General features: G+C 34.9%; 1 protein-coding gene across 8 annotated transcripts in view; it reads right to left on the bottom strand.

Annotated features, from left to right (window-relative positions):
* Positions 1-10,489: 10,489 nt before the first annotated feature.
* Positions 10,490-13,910, bottom strand: part of LOC131302365 (disease resistance protein RPV1-like) — a 310,054-nt gene continuing 306,633 nt past the window's right edge. For 5 of the 8 annotated variants that reach the window (XM_058328952.1, XM_058328960.1, XM_058329028.1 and 2 more), the window contains 4 exons: positions 13,670-13,795; positions 13,201-13,476; positions 11,952-13,115; positions 10,490-11,119 (listed from right to left, as the gene is read on the bottom strand). In XM_058328952.1, coding sequence (XP_058184935.1) covers positions 10,589-11,119; positions 11,952-13,115; positions 13,201-13,476; positions 13,670-13,795 — 2,097 coding nt within the window. In that variant the 3' untranslated portion in view covers positions 10,490-10,588. The remainder of the gene's footprint in view (positions 11,120-11,951; positions 13,116-13,200; positions 13,477-13,669; positions 13,796-13,910) is intronic. The other 3 variants (XM_058328936.1, XM_058328944.1, XM_058329011.1) reach the window with 2 other exon arrangements.

The raw sequence follows: 13,910 nt of genomic DNA, 5'->3' as shown, positions 1-13,910 counted from the left end.
GCCTTAAGTTAAAATACTCTATATATGCCGTCCTATTATGGTATTTAGGTTCTGTTTAAATACTCTATGGAGTCGTATCCATTGATTAAAAGGCTTGAACAAGAATATTGTTCTGGGAGAATGTTAGCCGTTGGCACCGGATTCATAGGATTAATCACCCATTTAAGGCAACAAAACTATGTTTTTTTGGAAACCAAGAAGAAGAATCTACTCGGAGGAAAAATGGAAGATATTTTGTTACGATCGAAAAGGAAAATTTCTTAGAATTGGCAAAACTCTTTCAATACGGAATTAATGATATAAGATAGAAAGAAATCGCAAAAAAGGTAGGTTGTTACAATTTTGAAGGATCTTCAGCTCATGTTGTAAGGTATTGGGTTAAGTCCCGCAACAAGCACAACCCTCGTGTTTAGTTGCCATCGTTCGTGAGTTTGGAACAGATTCTCTTTAAGTGACCCATCTCATCCTTTATATGGCCCCTTACATGGTGGTTGAAACAAATACACATTTGATTGTTAATTTCGATGTAGCGGATAGAGATAAAAGAATCTATATCCACGGACCAATCAATCTTTTATTTAATACACTCCATAATCCATTTTCTCTAGAGAGAATTTCCTTTCAAAAAGGTTGACAAAAGTGAAAAAAAAAAAAAATAGATGGGACATTTGGGTTCCTAAAATATTAGATGTAATTGTACCTGACATATTATGACTATATTAGAGTGTGACAAAAACGAAATATAAATGGTAAATGATCATTATTTGTCATCAGATAAAGACACAAACAATTGTTAAGGCTCGGACTTAAAGAATACCTCCCCGTATCACATTCCTTATATTGGGTACTAAATAGACCAATAATCTTATCTTAACACATCCTCGTCTTTATATTTAACGCGGCAACACGAAACTAATTTATCGAGCGAGACATGTTAATTGGTTCACATATTCACAAATTAATCCTTATTCCTTACCTCCCTTCCCTAATTAGAGAATCGAACAGGTCCCACAAAGAAAAATGAGAAGGTCACAGGACTTCCAGACAATAAAAAAAATCAACGAATTTGATTGAGCACATGACTTTTAACCTTTGTTTCCACGTCTTTGAAAGAGATTCTTATAATTAAGAACCGTTAATTTTTGCTGCTCTTCACCTTGACCTCAAAGAATTTTAAATTCGAGTTTGACCTTAACTTTGTTTTCGCTCTAATAGCACATGCTGGATTTTTTCTCATGCACGCAATAACAATCATAGGTCTCTAGAAGAGTGTTTGATGTTTTAGGTCATGTGAGACTTAGGGGTGCCTTAGGATAATTAGTTTGTTACCTTTGTATGTGAGCAGGGTCGGCCCAAGGTATTGTATAAGAATTTTGGTCTTTATTGAGCATGTTAAATGCTTTGGTTCCGTTGAGTTAAGTGGTTGCCTTGTATATATATCCTTCTTGACAAGTTCAAATCATAGCACAGCTACAATTGCGTAGGTTGAGATTTTTTTTTTTTGCAAGAAAACACTTACAAAGAAGGTATTTTGCTAGGAATCAAACTCGAGATATTCATTAATTAAGGTATGGAATCATCTTACCGCTAAAACAACAAAGGCAGTTGTTTAACACCACAAATAAATAATATATATACTTATTTAAATATGAAGGGGCCCTAATTTGGCTCAAAATTTACAGCTCTGCTAACAGCAGAGACAATTCGCAGAGAACCACGCAGAGACAAATGCGTTTGGCCCCATTTCGGGTCCCAAAAAAATCTAAAAAAATATTCATAAATTTTTTAATATTATTTTTATGGGGCCCTGTAAAAAATCAGCTTCAGTGAATATCGGTAAGTATTATTTTTTGATTCGTAGGGGGCGAAACTGCTCAGTTCGTCCTTACGAATCAAAAAATAATACTTACCGATATCCACTGGAGCTGATTTTTTACAGGGCCCCATAAAAAAATATTAAAAAATTTATGGATATTTTTCTAGATTTTTTTGGGACCCGAAATAGGGCCAAACGCGTTTATTTCTGCGTGGTTCTCTGCGAATTGTCTCTGCTCATAGTTTTTTTACAAAATTTAGAGGTCCAATACCGCGGCCTCTTGGGCATTGCTCTAGGACTGGGCCATTTTGTGAGAGATAAGGAGAACTAGTACTATCTCACTAGAGCCAATAAAATTATGTCATCTACAAATTAAAGAGAGAGCAAAATTTCAGACAAAATATTTGGGCAAGCTCAAGAGCCACTACATCAAGTCCAAAGCAATTTTGTTTTTGTTATCCGTTGGAGTACTTACGCCAGTAACACATTAAATAAATCCGAAAAATGTGTATTAATATTTGTAAAAACGTGTTAATATCCGTGAAATATGTATTGATATTCAAACTTGTTTGACATTATTAGCGTATTATCCTCCGCCTAGTAGACAGAGGCTAACAAGACCGTAAATAAATAGTACAGTAAAGACTAAAATTTCAAAGAGTGAATTGCAGATCACAAATTTACAAACTACAAAAATGAGTTTTCAAAACTCCACAAAAGTAAAAAAATCTAACATTTGGTTATTATTATTATTATTATTATTTTAAGAGTAGATTGGAGAGGCTCTAAAATGAGGCTTTATTTTATTGACCTACTACACCCCGAGCGTATAAACTTATGCACCAATCAAGGACCCCTGCGGATCAAAAAATTAAAATACAAATCAAGGACATCTATCCAGCTTGATACTGCTAATCACGGTCCAAAAGTAGTACAGTATAATTAATTGAGAATTTGATAAAATAATAAAAACTGTTAACCGTTAAGTTACAATGCATATGTAACGTGAAAGCACCTTAAAGGACCCATTAATTCTTAACCGCCCTATCAAGAGTCAAGATCTAATCAAACTTCTCCAAAAACCAAGCAAAGTGACAATGCCTGGAATGGCCAAGCATTTCTCTGTAGAGCGGTGCAGAGGGGCTTATCTCGGCAATCGACGGCTCAGATATTAATCGAGTAATGGACGGTTCAAATTTGTATTCAATAAGATTAGATTCGAGATGTCCGTGCCAAGATGAACAATCGGATCGACCGCTCTGCACCTACTCTCAAGCATAATAGAAATCTGAAAAATAGATTTTGGCTCAGATTTTATTAAACGCTTAATACTACTGTATGCTTAACACACGGTCGTAGAGAAAATAATTGCTTAGCCGGAGGCATTTCACTAAAATGAATTTTTCTCATGCATTTACTTCAAACTAATTAGAAAAAAAACAAAACACCAACACTGCAAAACTGAAATTTTCATTTTAATGAAATCCCTCGTCTAAGCAATTATTTTCTCTGTGATGGTGTGTTAAGCATATAGTAAAATTCTATAACATGTTTAATAAATGATGAAAATACCCATTTTTGGACCTAACTGGGACGGTCTCTAATAAATGAACAAGGAAATATAATTATCAGAAATATTTAGGAAAATAATTTTGACACTAACATTTATTGTGCCAAAAAGTGCCATTTGCTATCTCATTTAAGTCGTTGAGATTGTTTCTATACAAAACCTTGAATCTCTATACAAAAATCAATTTAATCAGATGTTTGAAACTTGAAGTTATTAAGCCCAAAAGGGGTTTTGGTCGGAATAAATTGCCAAGAAAATCGCACAAAGGACACAATAAATATTTCAGATAAAAAAAAAGCAATAAATTTTTACAACAGTTCCCTTTAAATATATACCTGTATCTAGAAAAAAAAAAACTATCTTTTACTTAAATGTTCTGAAAAAATTCTTTTTAATGAGATGTTTGAAATTATTTTAAAGTCGTAGGGTGAGTGTTATAGCTATTAGCTAGTTTGGAATATATTGCACATACAATGACACTAAAAAATTCATTTAATCATTTTGCAAGAAAAATATTTCTATGCATATGGCATTACTTCAGTAATAGTTACGACCACTCTGGCCTAAATCAACACTTCGGTATTTTTGTCTGACTTTTTAGAATTTTCGTTAGATTCATGTCAAACTATTTGATTTCGTCTTGACTAGATGAGTTTAAAAAATAAAAAATTATGATGAAAAGCAAATAAAATATAAAACAAAAAATTTCAAACAGTTGTTTTTATTGTCTTTATTATCGTCTTATCTGAACATTTTCCAATTTTGGTCTATACTATTTTTTTTTTCTGATTCCTCTGGTTGATACGAGTGAATGATCCCAAAAATTAAGAAAAAAAAGAAGATTACTCGAAGTAAATAATACCGACTGTCTTTAAGATATTCTTCTCCATGATGCTACGACGTCTCAGCGTGATGCAATTTTTTACCCCAAAGCCTATACTCTAGCCTATCTCCAACTCTTTTAGAATTTAGATGGTATTTTCTCCATCCCATTTTATTTGTCTGTTTTCGTTGTTCGTGTTATTCTTTAATTGCTTATATATTTCAATTTATAATAATATTTATAATTTTGAAACCTTTGTATTATAAAACTAATCGAGAACGTACCTATCAAACAAAATTCATATTGTATATTTTTTTGAAATTCATATTAAAAGCTTTGTGATTGAAAACTGCCACGAATATCAAAAATAGACAAACAAATGGTAGTAAAATTTCTTCCAAGTTTTCAATCAACCTGTTTACTTTTGATTGGCTTAACTAACCTGGCCCAAATAATTGATTTACATTAAAATACATATATAGGACTAGTTTAGGTTAATATCTGATAGAGTTGATAAACCACTAGATTCCTTATCACATTAATTTTAACTTTTCATTAGTGTCATGGTAATAGCTTCTAGCTGCTTTACTAATTGGAATGCCTCCTCTCTTTTCTTTTTTTCGATCGTTCGGGCCAATTTACGCGCGCTTCGATTAATTCTTATCCTGTTTGGTTAAAGGCAAACCATCCACGTCGAGACTAAAAAATTTATAAGAAATTTTCTTTCTTGCAACCTGACCCCAAGAATCTATCAAACCAATCAATTGTGTGGAGAACAAACCCATCAACTAATCACATGAACCCTGGTGAATTTCAATGCCTCCCATTATCACTCTGTTTTTGCCCCCTCTTGTATCCCCACACGCGATAATGATTAAAATTCGTGCAATATGATGGGATAATGCAGATGATTGAAATGGGAAATTGAATAAACAAGGTTTGGAGATGGATTGAACGTTAAAAGAAGTACAGAAATTCTAATCGCAAAGAAGATTTGCAAGAAATCACGCAAGAAAAAATTTATTTGAGCTCATTCTGGGTCCCATAAAAATTTTAAAAAATATCCATTAATTTTTAATATTATTTTATGAGACTCCGTAAAAAATCAACTTTAACGAATATCGATAAGTATTACTTTTGGATTTAAATTAATAGCAGGGCTCTTAAAAGTAATCAAAAGCACTTTAATTTAAATTAAAGATCCAAAGATGGCATAAGAGATCAGAGATTTGGGTAATTAGAATTGATTACTCTAAACGCACTGAGGCCCTGGTTTTTTTTTTTCAATCGATACAAGAGATTATTTTTTCAATCGATAGAAGAGATTATTTTTACATTAGATATGAAGTACATAGTATAGATCCGGCCGGGACACTATATTAATTATGAGAGTTCACGAGATAGATATGAAGTATATAGTATAAACCAGGGACACTATATCAATTGTGAGAGTCCACGAGACAGATATGAAGTACATAGTATAAACCCGGGACACTATAGCAATTGTGAGAGTTCACGAGACAACCAAGTGCAACAACTCAACCAAGAAATAAGTCCATTATAGGGTAGAAACAAAGAAAGAAAAAGTCCTCTAAGAGAAGAACACCCACACACAGATGGAAAGACTCAAACTCCTGACCTCTTAGTAACATGTAAGAGTCCTGGTTGAGGTCCTGTTCAACATATGTATTCTTGATGTCTAATGAGTTTTGTTACATTTTTTTTCTTCAAAATAATTGAAATTAAGTATTCATTTCGACAAGAGGAATAAAAATATCGAAATATATATATTGAAGTTTTAAAAAAATACTAGAAAAAACCAACAAAATGACAGTAAAAGTGTACTTTTTTAAAAAAATTGGTCTTTAGCGAACCTTGTTTTACGTTTGGTCATAATTGTTTACTGTTTTAAATTACTGTCGTTAAAACGAATGATTTCGAGAATTTTTTTTGGGATGTCCAATCTAGCATAATTCGAAAAAGACAAAGAAGAAGTCATTTAAATTAAATTTAGGAGAAAAAGTTACACATTTCTGCTCATTAGCATTTCAAAGGCACTTTTAAAGTTGCTGACAAAACTTTGGTTTCATGAATTGCATCAAAAACTTTTGGAAAAAAAAAAAAAAAATCCGCTTTTGCAAGGTTAAGGAGAGGAGTTCAGATTCTCTCAAGTCCAAATTTTGTACTCTACTCGACGAGATAGTTCAAATTTGGACAATACACTGGTACAATCGATGGACAATACAAATTGATAGCAATAATGGACAATTCAGATTTAGTCTGTCCCCTCCAATTCATATTAAGGACATGAGGTGATCCAATTCCTTATGGGAAACAGATGTTGGAATTAGAATCAATTAGGATCCCGAGATTTATCAATCACGGATCATGATGATTTATTTTGTGTTATTTCGGCCCACTTGTTTTGGCCTTTTATTTCGTATTTCCTTATTTTTTAACTTATGTTGGTAGTATAAATACATATGGCTAATTCTACTTTAGGTAAGGAAATGATTTGCCACTCCTTTTTTTTTAACGCCACTCCCCTGCAAGTGTATTTTTGCACAAAAAATACACTTACAATGAGAGTGGCGTTAACAAAAAAAGGAGTGGCAAAATCAGCGGCTTAAGTGAATTATACAGAAAACCTAAAATTCTATAGACTCTCACTAATTAATTAGACACACTCAATACATGTCAAGCCTACTCTTTTATTAGGAGATGGGGAAGGTGGTACCGCCAAGCAGTATACAAGTGAAACAAGCCCAAAGGGCATCAATCACCAAACCAAGCACTCGCACTCTTGGCGGAAATCGAACCCTCACTTTCCATATAGAAGAGGTGAGAAAGTATTGTTGGGTTACAAGCCCGTTGCCAGACTTTTGTTGTTCAAAATATGGTTCTTGTGTAACTTATATAATGCAGATGCCATATAGTGAAGTATATTTATATTGCTTGGTCAAGAATTAGGTACTGCCCATCTCTATTTTTAAACCACCTCTTTGCATTCATATGGAAGTATTAGCTGTTACTCCAAGTAAAAGCCAAACCAGCTGGAAAACCAATTGCTATCCAAATATTCATGGAGATGGGGACTGGATTTCATTAACAAACACCCCAAATTGAAATTTTTGAAACAGAAAAATATTTCGAACTAATAAGATATTTTGGGGGTACTCCAAAATAACACTATTATAATTAGGTTTGAATGGATAAATGATAGAAACACAGTTGGCTAAATGTCATATAAATTTATCTGAATTGGATTAATATATACAAAATCGCACGGAATCGATCTTATTGGTCATGATGGTGTTCCAGTATCCAACCACAGCCAAAGCTTGAGCATAAGTAGTTTTTAATTTGTATTTGCTTAACAGCCTATGATTTGATGATCGGTTTTGCTATACTGTGCCCATTTGGGCGTAGCATTGGGATGAACAAAATGCATGTTCTTTAAATATCAAGCGTCCATGTGAAAAATCTGTACCTTCCTTCAACAGGTTTTTTAAAAAGTCTCCACTGTGCTATTGTTTCTTCATTTAATGCCCCTTTTGCCCTTAAGCATTTTTATTTCTTTTTTTGGTGGTATTGATTTTCGCTGTTCATATATATATATATATTTGGCCGAGTCTCCACTTTGTTCATTCTTTCCCTCTCTGTAGATGTATAATCCTCTCTCGTGTACTAATGTTTTTCAAAAGAGTTGTTTAGGTGTGGTAAAAAATTATAATTCCATCCGATATCGGTAAGAACGTTTAGAAAACAACAAACTTCGCTTCAGAAGTTGACATGGATTTTAAAACAAAGTTTGATGTTTTGTAAACACCTTACAGTTATCGGATGAAGCTGATTTTTTAAAAAAAAATCAAAAACAAAATATTTTTAACAAAATAAACTGCTCTGATCATCTTCGTGGGGCCCGAGAAGGGTCCTAAATTGCTCTGTACACGCTCTATATAGTGTTTTGATGTACTCATAGCATCTCTCTATCAAACCCACTCACACTAAGTAAAATCTCCAAACCATAGGAACTACTCGGATGAAGATCAAATTATCCACCTTACAGTTATCGGATGAAGCTGATTTTTAAAAAAAAAATCAAAAACAAAATATTTTTAACAAAATAAACTGCTCTGATCATCTTCGTGGGGCTCGAGAAGGGTCCTAAATTGCTCTGTACACGTTCTATATAGTGTTTTGATGTACTCATAGCATCTCTCTATCAAACCTACTCACACTAAGTAAAATCTCCAAACCATAGCAACTACTCGGATGAAGATCAAATTATCCACCTTACAGTTATCGGATGAAGCTGATTTTTTTAAAAAAAATCAAAAACAAAATATTTTTAACAAAATAAACTGCTCTGATCATCTTCGTGGGGCCCGAGAAGGGTCCTAAATTGCTCTGTACACGTTCTATATAGTGTTTTGATGTACTCATAGCATCTCTCTATCAAACCCACTCTCCACTAAGTAAAATCTCCAAACCATAGGAACTACTTGGATGAAGATCAAATTATCCAAATCGCAAGAATAATTATGCAGATCACAAGACTCACAACTCCTTTGGATTGTGTGTTTGGTTACAAAAATAGAAAAAGAATTGAACTTTCTTTCTGGATTCAGATTTTATGTTTTGAACTGTTTCTGGGTTCAGAAAACCCGAGTGAAATCCGCATTCTCCATGCCCAAAATTTGGTATTGTTGGTAGTGATAATCTAAAATTCTCATTCTCCTGTCTCCACTTCCCCGCCTCTTCTCCTCCCTGCACCACCATCTCCCCACTGCCATCTCCTTGTTGTGTTCTCTCAATTTCCCCCACCATCGCCAGCTCAGAAGTGAAGAAATTGCACAGAATTTGTTAAACAAGGTGAAGAATTACAAGAACCAAACCCAGATTGAGGGCAAAAGGGGAAAAAAAAATCAACCACATCAAAGTCTCATGTCAAAAAGACAAAGGAAAAAAATTGTTCAATCAGTAGAGGATGGAAAGAAAAGCAGAGGAGATAGAACAGATGATACTAAAATCCGTCTACAAAAGTTAGCTCTTAAAATAACAAGCCCATTTTTTACGTACATTTATTTTAGGATTTTTTTATTTGTTGAGAATCGGTTTTCACACTCTTTCTTGATACCCAATACTCGCACTCCTTTTTTTTTTTTCTAGTGTTAAAAGTGTATGTATTTTTATTGTTAAAGACAAAAAATGATGTGTGGATATAAAAAAAAATGTGAAAATCAACTCCCTTTTTTATTCATTACTTTCTCCCCTCTTTCTGCATGGTATTGAAATTAGAGATGTAAAAACAAATGGATTCATATGCATTGTGGTTGTATTTACCTCTTTCATGGTGGTACTGGTAGTATAAATCTACGGTCCAGATACAAAGGAGGAGAGAGAGGGAGAGAGTAATGGGGACAGACAAACTTGATGGGGGTAATTTTGTACTTTGCTTCATACATTAACCACTCAGGACCTCCCTACTGCGCGTGTCCTACACTTTTGACATTGTCTTGGAAAAAGCATCAAATTCATGCCCGTGTGTGGCACAATCGTGCACCCTTTGGGCATATGATAGCATTTTCCATTCACGATTACTTATGAGGGCCGATTAAAGAATCAAGTTATTCGAGTTCGAGGCCGTATTTGACTTGTTAAAATCTTATTTAAAATCTTCTTATTTGATATACAAGTCAAAATAAAATTTGTTTTTGAACACATTGAGATTTCATATTACAATTAAACTAATCACTGGCTTGACTCATTCAACACGTTTATCAACATTTTGTGGACCTATATATGAAGTTTTCTTTTCTCAAAAGAGGGAAAATATTTTTAAAAGGTGAACAAAAAATGCTGGACGCATCATGAGTGATCAATACAAGAGTTGAAGACAACAAAAAAAAAAAGTAAATAAATAAAAGCCCAATTTTGACCGTCACATTTGAACGCGTTTCTAGTTTATTGACTTTTTAATCTCTTTTTCTAATTTTATTTTATATAGGATTAGCTTTTGAATGAATCTCGTGGAGTGATAGTGAAACTCGGCACCAAACTTCAGAGTGATAGTGAAACTGTCCAAATATGCACTCTCGTGCAACCACTATGCTTGAACACGAGAGAGAGAGAGAATGAGAGTGCGAGAGAAAGACCTTTCTTGGCCACCGGCTGGTGACGACAATAGAGCCGATCGCAAATGCAGAGAGAGTCGCAGAGAGAGAGAGAGAGAGAGAGAGAGAGAGAGAGAGAGAGAGAGAGAGAGAGAGGCACATAGTTTAGAACTTGGGATAAAGTGATAATGAAACCCTAGGAAAACATAAATTAACAATTAGTACAAGTATTTTTCTTTTTGAAAAGTTGAATATTGTTACAACTAAATTGACACCACTTGACACCAGGTGTCGTTGCCTTTGTGAATCTCATCAGCCTCCTCGTAAATCAGATCAATCGCCCACATCTTTACAAACGTGTTGGGATGAGTTACATCTATTGGGATCTGCCTTCCATCAGCGCCAGTTTGATACATTTGGATCTCCACTTCATCTCCGCCTTCTAATTGCAATTCCATGCAACCCTGTGGTATATAAATAAGCCACACATGATCTACATCGGTGGGATTGACTACAGCATGGAATCTTCCACTCCAACGTCGGATTTTATTGCAGATCACATCTTCAAACACTAGCGATTGTATTACCGATTGGTCTTGGTCAGATGTTTCTTGGGGAGCCCAGACTACGAAGCGTAGAATCCAACCCAACATTTTCTGGTTCACTGAAGGAGAAGGCGGCACCATAAAAGATACATTTGGCCCTCTACCATCATGGTACGGGAACCAAATACGAAGCTCCTCCTCCCCTGCTGGAACAAGAATATCAACAACCTCCTCAAGTTCAAAGAGCCCCTATTCCAATAGATCATGAATTTAGTCAAGAGTACAAATATATTTTTCTCAAGATTTGACTTAAAAAAATATTCAGACATATGAAAGGACTTGGGCTTACTAATCTAAGCAATGTAGACAGAGAACTCAATGAAAAAATAGGATTCATGTAGCCGCCTCAATTGATTGGGAAACAAGGCTCGGTTTGGTTTGGTTTGGTTACCGCTAAGGGATTTTTTGACTTTTTGTTTTGTTTTGTCCTTATTCTATTTTTTTCACGTTTGTTCATTTTGCGACAAAATTTTAAGAATTATTGATTCGTCTTGACCAGAGAAATCATAGAAGTAAAAAAAAAATGAATTTTTCCAATTATTTTTGAAAATATTCAAGGTAAAGCCAAAAGAGCCGTATTACAAAAAATATTAGAGTAAAAGTAAAAAAAAACTACTTTTTCAATTTCCCTCGTCAAGACGAATCAATAATCTACAAAAGTTTGTCACAAAATAAACAAACACAAAAACAATTGAATAAAGACCAAACGAAAAAAATTCAAAAAATCCCTTAGTGGAACTCAACCTGATACTACAACGGCACTTGGAAGATGAATAAAAATCAAGGATTATACCGATCATATGACTTTACAAAAACCATGATATTACCTTCTTATGGAATCCCGTTCCGCTAAACTTTTTATCTTTTAAATACTTATTTATCGTTTTACAAGACATGTCATTCTCTCATAATATATTATTTTTAATTCAAAAAATACTTACTTAAAAAATAACTACTTGTTTTGGTCAGTGGAAAACACCCTTATAAAAATATTCCAATGCGTGAGAGAGAAAGAGTGTACCTTACTCTTGGGGAGTTGTTTTAAGAGACTAGTTAAATAATTGTTCTCAGCTAATTTATTGGGTCCCGAATAGTTCCCAAACCCCCCTAATCCCCCAAGCTGATCCAATTCAAGTGGTAGGCTTTCTAATGATGGGCAACGCTCTGCAAACACAAAACGACATCTTGGAAGCTTTGGAAGCGATCGGAGCTTTGCACAATTATTCAACCAGATGTACTTCAAGCAAGGAAGGTGCCAGATACTATCTGGTATGGTAACTGATCTGTTACCTCCAAGTCTCAAATCCTCTAATGAGACCAACCTATCAATTTCACTAGGCAGATGAGACAAGTTGCAGTCATACAAATTCATTGTCCGCAAGCAAACAAGTTTGCATATACTTTCCGGTAAGGCACGGAAACCATTATTACCCTCAAGTACCAACTCCTCCAAAGAGTTCAAATCCCCAATTTCACTAGGAAGATGCGAGAGCTTGTTATTTCCCACAAACAAATCCTTCAAGCAAGACAGCTTACCAATGGTATCCGGTAGGGTACATAAACTGTTTCTGGAAAGAAACAAACTCTCTAACGAGGTCAACCTCCCGATTCCACTAGGCAGATTTGACACATTGTTTTCTTCCAAATGCAAACGCTTCAAGCAAGTAAGGTTACAGATACCATCTGGCAAGGTACTCAAATTGTTTTCGGCAAGAGCCAGAGTCTGCAATGAGATAAGATTCCCTATTTCCTCCGGTAGATATGACAAATGGCAGCCATCCAGATTTAATTCCTTTAAGCAACTAGAGGCCTGGACAAGGGTGCGTGACAACCCAATAGAATCCACAGCCTTTGGTGGCATCCAAGGCAAGAAGAATGAGCACCATAATTTATATAGCGGTCCTTTAAACACAGCTAAGTTTCCAAGCTTGGAGCAGCCAGAGAGATCAAGACGTTTGAGAGATTTCAACATCAAAATGCCAGAGGGAAGCTTCTGAAGTTTTGTACAGTTTTTCATATCCAAGACAACAAGATTGTTCAGACATCTAATAGACTCGTCAACCTCCACCAAACTTTTGCAATCATTAAGCAACAACTCCTCAAGAGAGGAGAGTCCAGAGAAGTCAGGGGTTCTGGTTAGGTAATGGCAGTGACTGAGGTAAAGGAACTTCAGCTTGCCCAGAATCTGTCCAAAAGAATTCGAGGAAAGTTAATTTCCACACAATATACCGTGCGATAGATGTTGGATGGAGAAAGACATAAGGATGTACCATGTTTCTATTCCAAACTTGTTTCAAGCTGCTATAACGCAAATCAAGCGCAACTAGCTTCTCCATAGAAAAATTCCATGGTACACATTTCAAAGGGAAGCCTTTCCAGCTTAGCCATAATAGCCTTCTAGAAATGTGTTCATAACCAGTAGTTAGGAGAACATAATCGAGATGAAGCAGCCACAAGTTGTTCATCCTTTCAAATGCCTTAGCATTCACTTGGACATCTATTGGATCAATAAAGTTTAGAAGGCGGCCTTCAACAACTTCAGTTCCCTAATAAGAAAACCCATTGCATAACGAGGAGAAATAAAGCACCTTTGCTTGGAAACCATAAAATAAAGCCAGGAATATTTATGTAAGTTGAGACTTGGAATTAAGAATGTGCATAAGCATATGTGGCATTACTGCAGACAACAGTAATTAAACATAAACAGTTGATAAAAAGATCATGATGTGTGGTCCTCACCATGCCATCTCTCCAAACCTCAAGGACATGCTCACAGTACCACAATTTGTCCATCTTTTCAAATGGCTTTGCATTCACTTGGACATCTGTAGCGTTTAGGAGGAGGCCATTTACTGCTTCAGTTCCCTGATATGAAAACTCAATTCATAATGAGGGAAGAAAAAAGTACCTAGTGAGAAAACAAAATATAAAGCTAGGAATATTCATATCAAATAAATTAGATATAGAATGGGCACAAGTG

This window comes from Rhododendron vialii, chromosome 1a, assembly GCF_030253575.1.
Source record: "Rhododendron vialii isolate Sample 1 chromosome 1a, ASM3025357v1".
Taxonomy (NCBI): domain Eukaryota; kingdom Viridiplantae; phylum Streptophyta; class Magnoliopsida; order Ericales; family Ericaceae; genus Rhododendron; species Rhododendron vialii.
This window is presented reverse-complemented; position numbering and strand designations above follow the sequence as displayed.